This window comes from Haliotis cracherodii, unplaced genomic scaffold, assembly GCF_022045235.1.
Source record: "Haliotis cracherodii isolate W230 unplaced genomic scaffold, xgHalCrac1.p SCAF_6, whole genome shotgun sequence".
Lineage (NCBI taxonomy): Eukaryota > Metazoa > Mollusca > Gastropoda > Lepetellida > Haliotidae > Haliotis > Haliotis cracherodii.
The window spans coordinates 5,940,820-5,957,209 of NW_027266319.1; the positions used below are offsets into that span (position 1 = coordinate 5,940,820).

At 39.4% G+C, this 16,390-nt stretch overlaps 1 protein-coding gene across 2 annotated transcripts in view; it reads left to right on the top strand.

Annotated features, from left to right (window-relative positions):
* Nucleotides 1-5,385: 5,385 nt before the first annotated feature.
* Nucleotides 5,386-16,390, top strand: part of LOC139444989 (cysteine-rich with EGF-like domain protein 2) — a 28,646-nt gene continuing 17,641 nt past the window's right edge. For both annotated transcript variants that reach the window (XM_071226027.1, XM_071226026.1), the window contains exons 1-9: nucleotides 5,386-5,939; nucleotides 6,675-6,757; nucleotides 7,138-7,195; nucleotides 8,610-8,724; nucleotides 9,146-9,234; nucleotides 11,333-11,459; nucleotides 11,856-11,957; nucleotides 12,979-13,062; nucleotides 14,127-14,222. In XM_071226027.1, the coding sequence (XP_071082128.1) occupies nucleotides 5,763-5,939; nucleotides 6,675-6,757; nucleotides 7,138-7,195; nucleotides 8,610-8,724; nucleotides 9,146-9,234; nucleotides 11,333-11,459; nucleotides 11,856-11,957; nucleotides 12,979-13,062; nucleotides 14,127-14,222 (931 nt within the window). In that variant the 5' untranslated portion in view covers nucleotides 5,386-5,762. The remainder of the gene's footprint in view (nucleotides 5,940-6,674; nucleotides 6,758-7,137; nucleotides 7,196-8,609; nucleotides 8,725-9,145; nucleotides 9,235-11,332; nucleotides 11,460-11,855; nucleotides 11,958-12,978; nucleotides 13,063-14,126; nucleotides 14,223-16,390) is intronic.

Sequence of the window (16,390 nt, forward strand, 5' to 3'; positions counted from 1 at the left end):
CCGTGCATCCTCACCCGAGTTGGGGACGGTCTGGACATATTGCTAATATTGTACTCAATTGACAGGTGCGTTGGGGTAGCAATTTAGGATATGTACTGCATTATATTTGCTTGGATAAATGATAGAATAGTTAAAAGCTATGAAACGGGATGTGTACTGGAAGGTTGTGGTTTTGGAATCAAAAAGTATTTGTTTTTCTATAGATGATTTCTTGAGGTAGCATCTATCTTCGCTGATGACGTATTTGAATCTGTATTATCACCCAAAGGTATGATAACTGGTTCAACAAGGCTGACAGCAAGCAAAGACTGCTTTGATCCTCCCTTTGACATGTGTGAGTTTGAATGTTTCGTTATGTCTTGCCACGAACCTTGTAGCTAGCAAAGATAGGTTCAACAGGGCTGTGTCAAAATGTCTGACTGGCGTACGTAAGACAACGTCTTGTACTTTACTGGTTTCTTATTCACTCGAATTATCTCCAAGAACTTTCGTTTCAGATGGTCTGAAGTCGACAATGTCATATATTCCTGTATGGTCGGCTTCAGACTATTCATGGTTGGCTCGACTGTATCTGGTTCGCGAACGTTGTATTACCTGGCGTTATCCATGACTGACACTGCGGTTGTTTAAAATGGGCAAATGTTCCAACTAGTCTATGAACACGCCTGTAATTTCTTTATGGAAATCACCAGTTTTCCTTTTCACCTTGAAAACTAGCTCACATCCATCAATACGCCCCAGATCACGGGTTGCGGCGAGCAAAACACGATTACCTCTACCTGGTGGTACCATGGGTGCTTTTTGTCAACCTTCCGATAGCCACATGTAATCAGTGAAATGATATATCAGGGTAAATGATCTGGAAGCCCTGACTGTGATAGTTATGAATGGTGGGGAGAAACTGTGACCTCATCGACAGGATGGAATATTTCCCCCTGAAAACTGCTCTTAGGTACCTTCTGCTCATACAGCTTGTACACCTACTCACCCGGTATCAAAGCTATCTAATATCCTTTTATGTCCCGGTTTTGTTTTTGAGATCCCCCCCCCCCCCCCCCCCCCATACCTTTTTAATTTTATTTTTCATACCGTAGACTTGGTGGTATGAACTGAAAATCCCATTGCTTGGAAAGTTCGGTAATTCAACCCATCTAAACTAATACATGGTTCCCTATATCTCTCTAAAGTGTAAAGAACTTGTATGCATTTTCTAGTACGGGCTCCATGTCGTGTACCGTGGCTATGCCTATGCAAGTGTAATGTAACATGCATCATGGGAGCAGTGTTGATAAAACAAACTTCTTTAGAAGATGCACATCTAGAATTTTCTCCATGTGATTATTTTGTGTTGATTAGATGTTTTCGGAAGACTACATTATTATCATTATATCATTATAATTATCACGGAGTCACTTGCGCATAGTTCTATAGTCCGTTTTAGACCGCCATCATTGGACTAAATCTGAACTTACTGTTTTCGTTCTCATTTTTCTCCTGTAATATTGTTGATATGACTCCTTGTAGGTAGGCGGATCGGTAGTTATTCAATATTTCAATTTGTCAGCACCATACCCGTGCTCGTGGGTTTCACCGAAGTGGTAAACGTCTGAGACGTGCATCACTTCGGGCTTTCCTCCCACATTAAGCTGACACGCCGCGATATGACTGGAATACTGTTAAAAGTGGCGTTAAACCAAACTCACTCACTCACTCACTCAACATTTCCAAAGCAACAGTCTATCCTTTCTTAACTGACAAAAGGCATTTTCTAGCATTTCCTACAGTACTTTAGAATATCTGCCTCGGAATGTTTTGTGTATATTCTTCAGTATCATTTTAATTATTATGGTACTTAATAATTTGAAATGAACTTTTATGATTATATCATTATTGAACATTGATGCATTGACTTTAAGTTTCCGACTGAACACAAACGGTGTGTACATTAGTATTAGTTAAAACACAACATACATATGGAGACTATGAAATAGTAAATTTATTATAATATTTTTGTTTTGAATGCTCGAATCGACAAGCATTTGTCTCAGCGTAAAGGTAGATTCTACGTCGCTTTCGTAGATTTTAAAAAAGCGTTTGATTCCGTAGATACAAAATATTTATTATATCTCTTGGAACATATAGGTCTAAAAGGAAATATGTTTAATGCTATTAAATCTGTGTATGAAAAGGTTAGAAATATCGTAAAGTCTAATGGACAATTTTCAGATATATTTGAATCTCACATAGGTTTAAAACAAGGGCGTGTTTTAAGCCCCTTATTATTTTCTCTGTATAAAAACGAACTCGTTGATACTTTAGACAACGAAAACATTAGAGGGGTACAACTTTTTCCTGAATATATAGAATTGTTGATACTTTTATTTGCAGATGATATTGTATTGTAATGAGAGAGAGAATTTATGGATGTTAACTTCTTTATTATGAGGAATACAACGTTTCGGAGTATATGCCTCAGTCAAGACATTCGACTGTGACAAAGAATATCAATAAAGCTTTTGGAAGTCCAGTATACGATTCCAACTAAAACCTGTGTTTATGAATCAGTATCAAGTAGTGATGCTACCAGCTATTTGCGAAAAGCTGAGCGTATCCTGTCCCACTGGTGCCACCGTCACAAATACATGCAAAGGCAAGTCAAGCGTCCACCTGAACGTAAAACACGGGAACATAAGGTACATGTACAAGTCAGAAAAGAAAATTGCATCGGACATCTATTGTTTCATTGATGCCTCAAATGTTCTGCACATTCACTGGAAGCAAATTGGCTTTTGACCATTATTGAACGAGATCAGATCATCATATTCCTCAAGCATTAGTTGAACTTCTTGACCAAATTACTGGGTTTTGATTTTGACAATACCAGTAGAAATTCCTTCCTATTCATATACATAAAAAAGAGATGGGCAAGGGAGGGAGCGCAATTGGTAGCCATGGGGATGCTACCCGTGAAGATTCCGGGATAGAATAGGTCTTCGGCAACCCATGCTTGCCGTAAAAGGCGACTAACGGGATAGGGTGGTCAGGCTCGCTGACTTGGTTAATGCATGTCATCGATCCCAATTGCGTGGATCGATGCTCATGATATTAATCACTGGATTGTCTGGTCCAGACTCGATCATTTACAGACCGCCGACATATAGCTGGAATATTGCCGAGTGCGGCGTTAAACAACAAACCAAAGTCAAAAACATGGGGATGCCAACTCCATTGTTCACCACTCGTGTAATGAGCATTTAACTCTGCTCTGGGGTTTCGTGTCAGGTTGCAATGTACATAAACACTACACTAGCGAACTTTTAATTCATATGGTAAAAGGTGTTAATAACACATCACCAAGACCAGAGGGTGTCGCTGTTTAACTTTTGAAAACTTCTAGGCATCTAACTGTACAATTTCTTACTCAAATCTTTAACAAGCGTCTCTTTAAACTGACCCCAACAACTATACAACTATATTGGTACTTCTATCATTGTCTTATACTGTCAACTATCATTTTAAACAGACGTCTACAAACTTTGTGTGAAAGTCATAAAATTATTAATGAACAAGATGACTTTAGGCCTCATTACCCCACTATTGGCATGTTTTATATATTTTTTTATTTTTTATTTTTTTACATTTTTTTAATATATTTTTTCCAGGCTCGCTGACTTTGTTGATGCATGTCATCGATCCCAATTGCGCATATCGATGCTCGTGATATCATTCATTGGATTGTCTGGCCCAGACTCGATTATTTACAGACGGCCGTCATATAGCTGGAATTAAACAACCAACCAACCAACCAAGCATTTATTTTGTTATTTTTGGCTATTGTTCAGAAATGTATACATTGGTGAGAAAAGGGAAAGATTTTACTGCCTCTTCATTGACTTTATCAAGGCATTTGATGCTCGAAAGTTCTGCATTCACTGTGTGAAGGCGGCATTAAGGGCACATTTTTGGATATAACCACATCAATATATAATAATATACCTGCTTGTGATAGAATATCTATATTTATAAACAAGTTATGCACCCATATGAAAAGAGAGAGTGGTCAGAGTATTACTGGCACATCTTTAATTAATTATTTGTGTTCTCTCATGTTTGCTGATGATGTCTCAGCAATGTCTGACATGTTCATAACTGCAACGAACGATAACTCTATGCGTATACATGTACGCCGCTAAAAAACTATAAGTGCGATAATCTTGAACACGACGTTAAACACCTTTTTCACCTCACTTCGCCTGTACTAACCTCAATAATAACATATTTTAGGTGGCGTCAAACCAAACTGTCTCTCACGTTGTTTTTACGTTTAATTATTTTTTAAATATATACAAAAACGGATTGGATTTCTTATTCTCATTGTTCTTAGCAGTTATCATGATTCAGTATGATATAAGTACACTAAACGTAAATAATCATGGTTACTGTAACTTTAATCTTACGGCACAAATTTCTGCGTGTATTTTACAATATGTACACTCTAGACCCGTCAGATACTTGTTGCACATATTGCAAATAAATACATTCTCATTAAATTAGGCAGTGGGATAGCCTAGTGGTTAAAGCGTTCGCTCGTCGGGCCGACGATTCGATTCTCGTCATGGGTAAAATATGTGAAGCCTATTTCTGGTGTCCCCTGCAGTAAAACCAAACTCACTCCCTTTTTTAAATCGGATCGTATATTATTACTTTTGTTGTTCTTACAGGTACATACATACATACATACATACATTATCTGCTTCATAGCATTTATTCACTTGATGTAGGAGTAAGTATATACTCCGAAACGTTATGTTCCTCGTGATAAAGAAGTTGACAGCCATAAATTCTCCCTCACTTAAATTGCTGAATGCCTTTCAAAGACTTATACCTCTCTGGTTGTTCCTAAATGGGGAACTCTACTCGCTTCTGCGTTGAGCCGTTGAAACAAAAATTCACATGAAAAATTACGAGGGGTGAAAAGAACAGTTATTTTACCATTTCAGCATCGATACATGGAGTAAATAGCTCCAAACCATAATTTACGGTAAAACAAAAGTATGTGTGTTGAAATGATTGGCCGATCTCTCAAAGATCAAACATTTCCAGACATCTGAATTTAAAACCGAAATCGGCATATCCATCTTATGTCTGTTCGGTATATGACGTTTATCTTCAGTCAAAATCATTTATATGATTACTCGTACAGTTACATGCTGAATTCAAAATGTCGTAATATATTACCTAATGAGGTGTCATTTGCCTGAAATTAATTAAGTCGTTCGAGTTGGATCATTTTCCTAACCAGAAGTCCTAATTTTAGTTTAACCGTTATAGGGGAAATGAATGTCGTGGCCAGTTTTGATTGGATGAAATTAAGAGAATGTCGGCTGCTAGTCAACATGTGTAGGTTCGCTGTGTTTGCAGTCACCAAATGGGTGTCTTAATACTTACGTGAGCATTTGGACTGTGGATAAAGGCGCTCGAGGCTCGGGCAAACGTGTAGTAATCATTATAAGTTCATAATATTCCACTACCACGCTCCGAGCCGTTTAGATACAGCGTTTAGAAGCAGGTGCCCGTTCACAGATAAGGACGTTTTGCTCGCTTCTGGAATTATCGTCTCGGGTAACGCAAACAAGACCTCGTCGAACAACAAATACTGTGCATTTCTTTTAAACAGGAATCGTTGCAGTCATTTTCCATGTTGTTTCTTTGATTATCTTTTCAAAATCATCCCCAACTCGACAGGCACTAACTCCCCCAAAATGCATGGAGATATAAGGAAGGGGACAAGCTTAGCCGGGTGCGTGTCGGTGAAGAATGCTTTGGTTGTTGTGTTTGTGTTCATATTACTGTTAGGGATGCCTGTTCTTGTCCAAGCTAAACAGAAGAAGACGCCTGACTGTTCCACATGCAAAGGTTTAGTCAGCAGTTTTGAGGAGGTAAGTATAGTGCATGGTAATTGGGTTTAATCAGGGACCATGTCAGAAATAATGGTCTAGGCTTATTAAAGTCGGATTTTTGGACCAGTGATTAAAGTCCCTGAACACCACTTTGTCCGCTGACTCAATTCAGTCATGTGTGTCACTCTAGAAATTAATTGTGACTATTATATCATAAAGACATTCACATTGTCTAAGACATTTGTTGCACTCAACCAGTTTGTGTATGCTCACATGACTGTTTCGATTAAGGCTCTATCAGTCTATGTATTATTATTATTTTACAGTTTCTTACCTGATAGGCAGTGAAATAATACTAGACAGAGTATTGCAAAACTTATTATTGCAAATATTACTTTTGAAGGAATCAATAAAGAATTAAAGCATGAATGATACATAGATAGGCATACCATGAGCACAGTCAAGTGTAAATTTGTGTCATGCATTGATACATTTGTGAAGCCCAGACCTACTAAATAATGTCCAGGAGTGTCTGGGAGAATATCTGTGTCCACCACCAACTGTACAGAATTTTTTACACTGAACAGAATTAAACAATGCAAGTTCTAAAATTGATGTCAAAACATCTTTATACTTTACTAGTCTTTTTACCATGTTTACAATACAGAAAAGCATTACCTAATTCTTTCTATACAGGGTAGATGCCAATGTAAATTCAACTGTGCCCATTGCCCACAAGACTTTATCATCTCACGCGACATTGTTTTCTTTCAGGGACTGAAAAAGACTGCAAAATCAAATTATGGAGGTGGTAATACAAATTGGGAAGAAAAATCTCTGGGAAGTTATGCCAAGAGGTAGGATGTGATGTTCTGAAACAATTTGCCAGCGGCAAGTGATACTGTCGTCATGATTATAACTAAGGAAGAGAATTTATGGATATCAACTCTGTGTTCCTCATTAAAAAGAAGTTGACATCCATAAATTCTCATCCTTATGTGTATCAGTATTCACTTCTAAATGCCATACAATTACAAAGACTTCATGATTATAACTGGTTAATTAATAGTAAATTGCTGACGCATTTATTGCAATATTCACTCACTGCATTGATCATTTGTCAACACCTAGGCTTTTTGGGGCAGATGTATGAGGAGTGTTTACAACAAATGTAACACTTAAACTGAGTTGGAATATTGAAATCCTGTATGTTGTCACATGTGTATTTTTATGACAGTGAGGTTCGCCTTGTGGAAATCATGGAGGATCATTTATGCAAGGGAGGTGCAAAAGAGGTAAGAGTCTAATGTTTGAAAACAAATTTACAAAGATTAAACAAAGTACAGCTTTTCTAACACTGTAAAAAAAATATGCTGATCTTGCAATTACTAAATCTACACATTACTACATGTTAGATATACTGGTGGGCCAGTCATCTGGGACTCCACAATCTGCACAGTTTGCAGCACTCAGACATTCCAAAATCTTATCATCCTTGTTCAATCCCGGATAAGATTTGTCCTGATTGATTCTTGGTTTGTCAGCACCATATTTGTGCTCATGGATTTCAAAGTCACCTCTGTGGTAAAGTGTCAGCCCAGAGAGCTGATGGTCCGGGATTGGATCTCCGGTCGCATCATTCTAAAAGACATTAAAAGATGGTACTTGTTGTTACCCTGTCTGGCGCTCAGCATTAAGGGGCTAAAACAAGGACTGGTCAGCACAGTGTCAGTGTACTGTGTCTGAGTGGGGTATTCATGTTAAACTGCGTCATGCTATCTCAGTGGGCTAGCAAGATAAAGAAAATCATGGTGTGATAGAAGCAACTTTGTGGCAGTGTGTGAAAAAACACCTACAATGACAACTGTGGCATGTGACGTTTTATGTGAACAGTAGGTTTAATGTTCATAACACTTTTACCTTAATTTTTCTAAACATGCTAAAGGTTTGGGAATTTTTACTGACATGCAAAAATTATTGGTTAGAAACTTTTGATATTTGAACGCCTTTCCAACTCATGAAATGTTCACATTAATCTGTTAATTATTAATTTGTTACTTGATGGCTGAAACTATCAGTATATACATTACAATTACAATTCAAGAGTGTGAACAAAGATAACATAGATTGTCACATGGAAAATACACATGCAAATTGAGCCATGAAACAAGACCTGTGAAGATCCGGGGTTGAATTGGTCTTCAGCTACCCATGCTTGCCGTGAAAGGCGACTATGCTTGTTGTAAGAGGCGACTAATGGGAACGGGTGGTCAGACTCGTTGACTTGGTTGATGCATGTATCCCAATTGTGTGAATCGATGCTCGTGATGTCAATCACTGGATTGTCTGGTCCAAACTTGATTATTATTATTACATTTACATTATTTAATCCTATTACTGAATGCCCAAAGGGCAGGAAAATGGCACAGTTGTGTGAACGCCAGTGAATCCCCCACTGACAATGATGCACCATTCTAATGTTGATTAGCCCATTATTGAACAGGTAAAGAGCTTATGCCAACACATGCGATAACCTCCTTGCCAAAGTTTACCCATGCTTCTGAGCATTTGGAAACACCATTCTGATTTATGACAAGTCACTGTCTGTTATTTTTGGTTTTCATCATTTAATATTTAAGATATCAAACAATGTGCCATGATATGTATGTTTGTTGACAGTGTATGATTGTCTTATTTTCATCTGTATAGTGTCACTCAATGCTAGAAGAATTTGAAGATCGGATCGAAGCCTTCTGGTTCAAAGAATTTGCTAAAAAGGACAATTATGATTTCCACCAATGGCTTTGCATTGATAGTATCAAAGGTGAGAGTTTGCTGATAATGATTTGCCTCTTGGTTTCAACCAAACAATCGTTAACATAAAAGAAAAAGATGAAATTATGTGCATTCACGATAGCTCATTTTATTCTTACCTATTGAGGAAGGATGCAACTCTGAAGTCTGTCAAAGCTGATCTTTTTTCATTCTTTTTTTTGTAATAAAAGAATGTACTGTAAGTTAGTCTGTAACTGCTAATCAACATACTCTTTGCAAATATGTACAACCCAAGCTCGTATGGAAACAATGTTCTCAATGATCATTTGCTCAGAACATATTGACAATTAGATCAGTTTACTAGTCAGTATTTGTATTTCAGGGACCCAATAATCTATGATTATTGACATGAGATCTATGGCAAGGACCTGAGAACCGTGTGCTTAATGTCAAACATTGTTACTTTCCAGCATGCTGTCCAGAGAACACGTTTGGCCCTGAGTGTAAGCCGTGTCCAGGAGATCCCAACAGACCCTGTACAGGAACTGGCAACTGTGATGTGAGTCCCTCTGCCATTAATCACGCTGATTCTCTGTATGTTCAGTGAGTCTTGTGAAGAATGCAGCAATCAATATATCAGTTGGAGATCAATATATTGTAGTTAGTGTGTGAATGTGTGTAATTAGACATATAGTCGGACCCCATCATCCCAAATGTACCGATATGTCAAACCTTTTCTCCAGCCTCGACCGCCTCACTACATGAATATATATAAATTTGACCACTGTTATCAAATTCGAGATGAAACTTCTTAGGGCTATCTCGAACTTGGACTCGGCTTCTGTTTTGACTTTACTATATGATTTTACTATAGGATTTCTCAGTGTTGGTATTTGCCACATTTACAGTTTGAGAAGTGCAAATAGCATTTCACATAGTGGTGAGCAGTTCTCCGAGATATAACTAGTACCTTTCCTCACAACATTGTCCAACATCTTTGTAAAAGTACATTTAAATTTGAACCAAATGTTCAACCAATTATGTACTTACCTTTTAATTCAAATTGTAAATGGTAATCTTTATTGACAATTGAGACAACGTGTGTAGACATGAGTAAAAACATGGCTGCTCTTCCTGGTTAATCAAAAACAGAATAAAGGTATCAAACTATAGACATGAGTAAAAACATGGCTGCACTTCCTGGTTAATCAAAATCAGAATAAAGGTATCAAACTATAGACATGAGTAAAAACATGGCTGCACTTCCCGGTTTAATCAAAATCAGAATAAAGGTATCAAACTATAGACATGAGTATAAACATGGCTGCACTTCCTGGTTAATCAAAATCAGAATAAAGGTATCAAACTATAGACATGAGTAAAAACATGGCTGCACTTCCTGGTTAATCAAAATCAGAATAAAGGTATCAAACTATAGACATGAGTAAAAACATGGCTGCACTTCCCGGTTTAATCAAAATCAGAATAAAGGTATCAAACTATAGACATGAGTATAAACATGGCTGCACTTCCTGGTTAATCAAAATCAGAATAAAGGTATCAAACTATAGACATGAGTAAAAACATGGCTGCACTTCCTGGTTAATCAAAATCAGATTAAAGGTATCAAACTATAGACATGAGTATAAACATGGCTGCACTTCCTGGTTAATCAAAATCAGAATAAAGGTATCAAACTATAGACATGAGTAAAAACATGGCTGCACTTCCTGGTTAATCAAAATCAGAATAAAGGTATCAAACTATAGACATGAGTAAAAACATGGCTGCACTTCCTGGTTAATCAAAATCAGAATAAAGGTATCAAACCATATCCTCACAATACGATACTCACAATATCCAAGCAGTGAATTAACAAGTTTGAGGTTAGAGCGGCACTTTGTTGTTTCTGCCAAGTGAACAGACTAAATAAAAATTAACTTCTGACGTAACATCAAGTCAGAGATAGGTGATTATGAGCAATTTAGAGAAGGACCCAAGCCTTCACGCTCGTGTTATGTTCCTAATGTCTCAAGTATTCAATCTTGTTGACATGGACCTGATACTGTTACTTGATCTGTCTGGCTATCCATGCCTTGCTATCTCAAACGTCCGAATATCTCAAAGTTAATTCAACGAATTCCAGTTAGGTTCGAGAAAGCAGTGTCTGACAGTATGTGCATTTTGTGACTCGGGCATTTCCAATGATGTCTGTCAGGGCTTTACGCTGATTTACAAAAGTACTGGTCCAGAAGCCCACAACTGATTTTGTTGCGTTTTGGGTACAATGGATATTATTGTGCGTCCCATGGGTTGTAGTAAATTCTTTTTCTTTGTCCGTTTCTGCGTAAAACCTTGAACAATTGCTGTATATATGCTTATAACAAACTTCAGTTACAACAGTCTAAAATTAGTGGTCCCTTTGAGTTCATTATATCTGTAGTTTACTGTGTCTGGACTTAAACAATTTATTGGACTCATGCAATTACTATATTAAAGACAGAACCTAGTTCATTTTGTATTTGTCCTGGCAATTAAGCAACCTATCATTGTAGAGTTCAGTTATGTTCTCTTATTGTGAGCCATTTTGCACCAGTCAGATAATTAAGAAAATAGCTAGTTGTAAACAATTAGTATATATTTCTTTCTGTTGTCAGGGGGAAGGAACCAGAGGAGGATCAGGGGAATGCCGTTGCCATGCTGGTTACCGTGGTGACATGTGTGACGAGTGCTCGGATGGATATTTTGAACAACATAAAAATGACACACACATAGTTTGTAGATGTATGTAATTGTTGTAGCTCTCATTTTGCCACGTAGGAATACCCGAGTAACCAACAATCTTCCAGCTCTGATTCTCTTGATTGTCCCTTGTATTATACATACTTCTCTAGGTAATAATTTGTCAACCCATTTGCATTCAACCAAGTCAACCAAGATTAGAGGCCCCTGATGGGCTGAGTTGCTGTTTATGCCATCCGCCAATGGTTTGCCTACTTGAGGCTAAATTATAACCAAGCTGATATAGCTGGTATATTGCTGTCTGTGGCATAAACCAACATTCGTTCACTCAACAACAGTTAGGACACTTTGGTATTTCCAAGCTGCAAGTTTAGTTTACTTCATGTAATTTTGACTTTATCTTACATCGCCATGACAACACAATGTTCTGCATTGCAGCATGTCACATATCATGCAAGGGCACCTGCTGGGAAGATGGCCCCAAGGGCTGCGATGAGTGCAAGTCAGGCTGGCTTCACACGGAGGAACATGGCTGTAAAGGTATTAATTGTCCTGATTGTGTCGTGTACTGACTGAAAAGAAAATTTGATAATACTGTTTCAACACCCTTGCCTCTATTGGCTACATATGATAATCAGAAGGTTTTGATATCATGTGATTATACATTTTCCCAAAGCAAGGGCGTTAACTGTCTGTAAAAGTCCAGTTTCCAAGTTTGCCGAACTAGGTTGGAATTTCAGAGTTTGGCATCTTTTACGTAAACAATATGGCAACTGCCATGCAGATTTCGGTCCGTTGCAGGAATTGCAAAGCATGTGTACAGTCAACTGGGCATCAACCGATAGTCTCCAAATCTTTTCATGTTTTTATTATGTGCTCTAGTCTTGTGCTACAATACATACACACTGGGTGTCCTATGTAGGGAGTGTTAAACTTTTCTTCGATGAACTTGATCAGACCGTCTTGCCTGGGCGCTGCCCTCTAGGTTCAAGCTTATGCAAGTGTTTGAAAAGTGGAGTCTGATTGGTCAATAGGAGGGACATAGAAAGGACACAACTCGTAATAGACACTGGTGGTGCTACAGTACAATCGAGTCATGCAATTCCAGCCTAGTTCGGAAAGGGGGGGATTGAAAGAAGCACAGGATTCTGAGGAATGGATCCAGGAGTTAATGCAGCTTTAGCCCTGGAGATATAAGAGGATGTTATTGGAAATGCACCATGAGATAATATGCGTCATTATTGAAATACTTATAGGCGATGTAATGCCACACTGTTAAATGAGCATTAAAAGTTAATAAAATTTCCATAATCATTGTCAATAAAAGTACTGCTAAATGGAATGTTTTTACATCTTCACATTCACTTTAAGCATGTGATGAGGATGCATTTTCCTTGCATAAGCCCATTGAGCTGAGAATGCAATATGAATACACACTGACCCATTGACCGTTTGACTTGACGCTGCTTCCATGTGGAATCTGGTGCTATCTACAGTGCAAGTGTACCAATATAATTATTAAGTAATGCTGATTTTGACTTCTCCAACTTCATGATTGCAGATGTGGATGAGTGCAGCACCGACACGCCACCTTGTGATGAGGATCAGTATTGTATCAACACTGAGGGATCTCACTCGTGTCTGTGTAAGTTTCTCCACATCAACATTGGGTCTGCACTGGAAGAGAGAGAGTATCAATAGGTTTCATGTCAAACAAGATAGGCCCGAAGTAATTCAAACAAAGTATCTTAATGTAATAAATGTTATATTTGGGATAACACTTTCTTAGTAAAGTACAGATTCCAGTACTCTTGCTTTCTTTCAACTAGGTCAAGTAAGGGCTTATTCATGTCTCTCTCAACAAGCCTATTCCACTAGGTGATGCTTTTGTGCTGCTCTACTCAAAGGCAAAAGTTATTGTGACCGTCAATACAATTTACTGCAGTGGATGGAATTATATCCAATGAAAAGAACAATGTCTGAAGGTGTGGTTATGAGCAGCAGTCCATGTGAAGGGAGCTCCTGGATTTTCTAAACTTACACATGAATGTCATATTCTGAATGGCTGAGACCCATTCTATTATTATCCCCCGCCCAACAAAGTTGGCGGGGGATATAGAAATGGGCTCTGTACGTGCAACCGTTCGTCATGTTTCGTTTCGTTTCCGGAGCATAACTCAGAAACCGTTCCATATTTTTTCATGAAACTGTGCAGGTCTGTCACGTACATGCTGAACTGGTGCCTTTTGCTATTTAGAAATTTTAGAAATTTTTATTTTTTAATGTTTTCAATGCAACAAGATGGACTTAGGTTCTGTGAGGGTATTTTTTTTTTTTTAATAAAGTAGATCTAAGTGGAATAACTATCTAAGTTTCTTTTCTGTCCATGCTGTCATCTGCTTTAAATAACTGCCTAACTGTAGTGTTTGTACCGATTCCGACCAAAGCATGTATAGGACTTACCTGCAATATAATTAGTGTGCGCTGGTCTCTTGGTTGATTACCTCTGGGTTAGTTAATGTTCCACGAGCCCAAGCTTTTTCATAAACACTTTCCCTGGTTCAAATCCAGAAGTTCACATAAAGGTTTGCAAATGAAAAACATCCACATCACAATAATATTTGCCTTTGCGTTAAAGTAAGACTGAAAAAGAATGAGCCAGCTTGTTTTAGCCTGAGCACTCGTAGTTTATGTATGTGTCTGTTTCAGCGTGTGACATATCGTGTGAGGGCTGTACCGGGTCAGGGGACGCCAAGTGTAAGGCCTGCAGCGAGGGCTTCTTACAGGAGGGAAACATATGCAAGGGTAGGTGGTGCAGTCTTGTGACATACTGCTTGTCGGTGTAGTGCTGTGACAATATTTTGTCGCTATATATGATATTATTCCACTGAGATTAGTGCGAAAAAGATAACCTGAATGTGTTCCCTATGCTCCACCACAGATAACCTGAATGTGTCCCCTATGCTCCACCACAGATAAACTGAATGTGTCCCCTATGCTCCACCACAGATAACCTGAATGTGTTCCCTATGCTCCACCACAGATAACCTGAATGTGTCCCCTATGCTCCACCACAGATAAACTGAATGTGTCCCCTATGCTCCACCACAGATAACCTGAATGGGTCCCTTATACTCCACAGATTACCTGAATGTGTCCCCTATACTCCACCACAGATAACCTGAATGTGTCCCCTGTGCTCCACAGATAACCTGAATGTGTCCCCTGTGCTCCACAGATAACCTGAATGGGTCCCTTATGCTCCACCACAGATAACCTGAATGTGTGCCTATGATCCACAGATAACCTGAATGGGTCCCCTGTGCTCCACCACAGATAACCTGAATGTGTCCCCTATGTTCCAAGGATAACCTGAATGTGTCCCCTATGCTCCACCACAGATAACCTAAATATGTCCCCTATGCTCCACCACAGATAACCTGAATGTGTCCCCTATGCTCCACAGATAACCTGAATGTGTCCCCTTTGCTCCACCACAGATAACCTGAATGTGTCCCCTATGCTCCACCACAGATAACCTGAATGTGTCCCTATGCTCCACCACAGATAACCTGAATGTGTCCCCTATGCTCCACCACAGATAACCTGAATGTGCCTCTATGCTCCACCAGAGATAACCTGAATGTGTCCCCTATGCTCCACAGATAACCTGAATGTGTCCCCTATGCTCCACCACAGATAACCTAAATGTGTCCCCTATGCTCCACCACAGATAACCTGAATGGGTCCCCAATGCTCCACCACAGACAACCTGAATGTATCTGCACGGTTACACTGACAATGTGTCCCCTATGCTCCACCACAGATAACCTGAATGTGCCCCCTATGCTCCACAGATAACCTGAATGTGTCCCCTATGCTCCACCACAGATAACCTGAATGTGTCCCCTATGCTCCACCACAGATAACCTGAATGTATCCCCTATACTCCACCACAGATAACCTGAATGTATCCCCTATGCTCCACCACAGATAACCTAAATGTGTCCCCTATGCTCCACCACAGATAACCTGAATGTGCCCCCTATGCTCCACAGATAACCTGAATGTGTCCCCTATTTTCCACCACAGACAACATGAATGTGTCCCCTATGCTCCACCACAGATAACATGAATGTGTCCCCTATGCTCCACCACAGATAACCTGAATGTGTCCCTATGCTCCACAGATAACCTGAATGTGTCCCCTTTGCTCCACCACAGATAACCTGAATGTGTCCCCTATGCTCCACCACAGATAACCTGAATGTGTCCCCTATGCTCCGCCACAGATAACCTGAATGTGTCCCCTATGCTCCACCACAGATAACATGAATGTGTCCCCTATGCTCCACAGATAACATGAATGTGACCCCTTTGCTCCACCACAGATAACCTGAATGTGTCCCCTATGCTCCACCACAGATAACCTGAATGTGTCCCCTATGCTCCACCACAGATAACCTGAATGTGCCCCCTATGCTCCACAGATAACGTGAATGTGTCCCCTATGCTCAACCACAGATAACATGAATGTGACCCCTATGCTGCACCACAGATAACCTGAATGTGTCCCCTATGCTCCACCACAGATAACCTGAATGTGCCCCCTATGCTCCACCACAGATAACCTGAATGTGTCCCCTATGCTCCACCACAGATAACCTGAATGTGTCCCCTATGCTCCACCACAGATAACCTGAATGTGTCCCCTATGCTCCACTACAGATAACCTGAATGTGTCCCCTATGCTCCACCACAGATAACCTGAATGTGTCCCTATGCTCCACCACAGATAACATGAATGTGTCCCCTATGCTCCACCACAGATAACCTGAATGTGTCCCTATGCTCCACAGATAACCTGAATGTGTCCCCTTTGCTCCACCACAGATAACCTGAATGTGTCCCCTATGCTCCACCACAGATAACCTGAATGTGCCCCCTATGCTCCACAGATAACGTGAATGTGT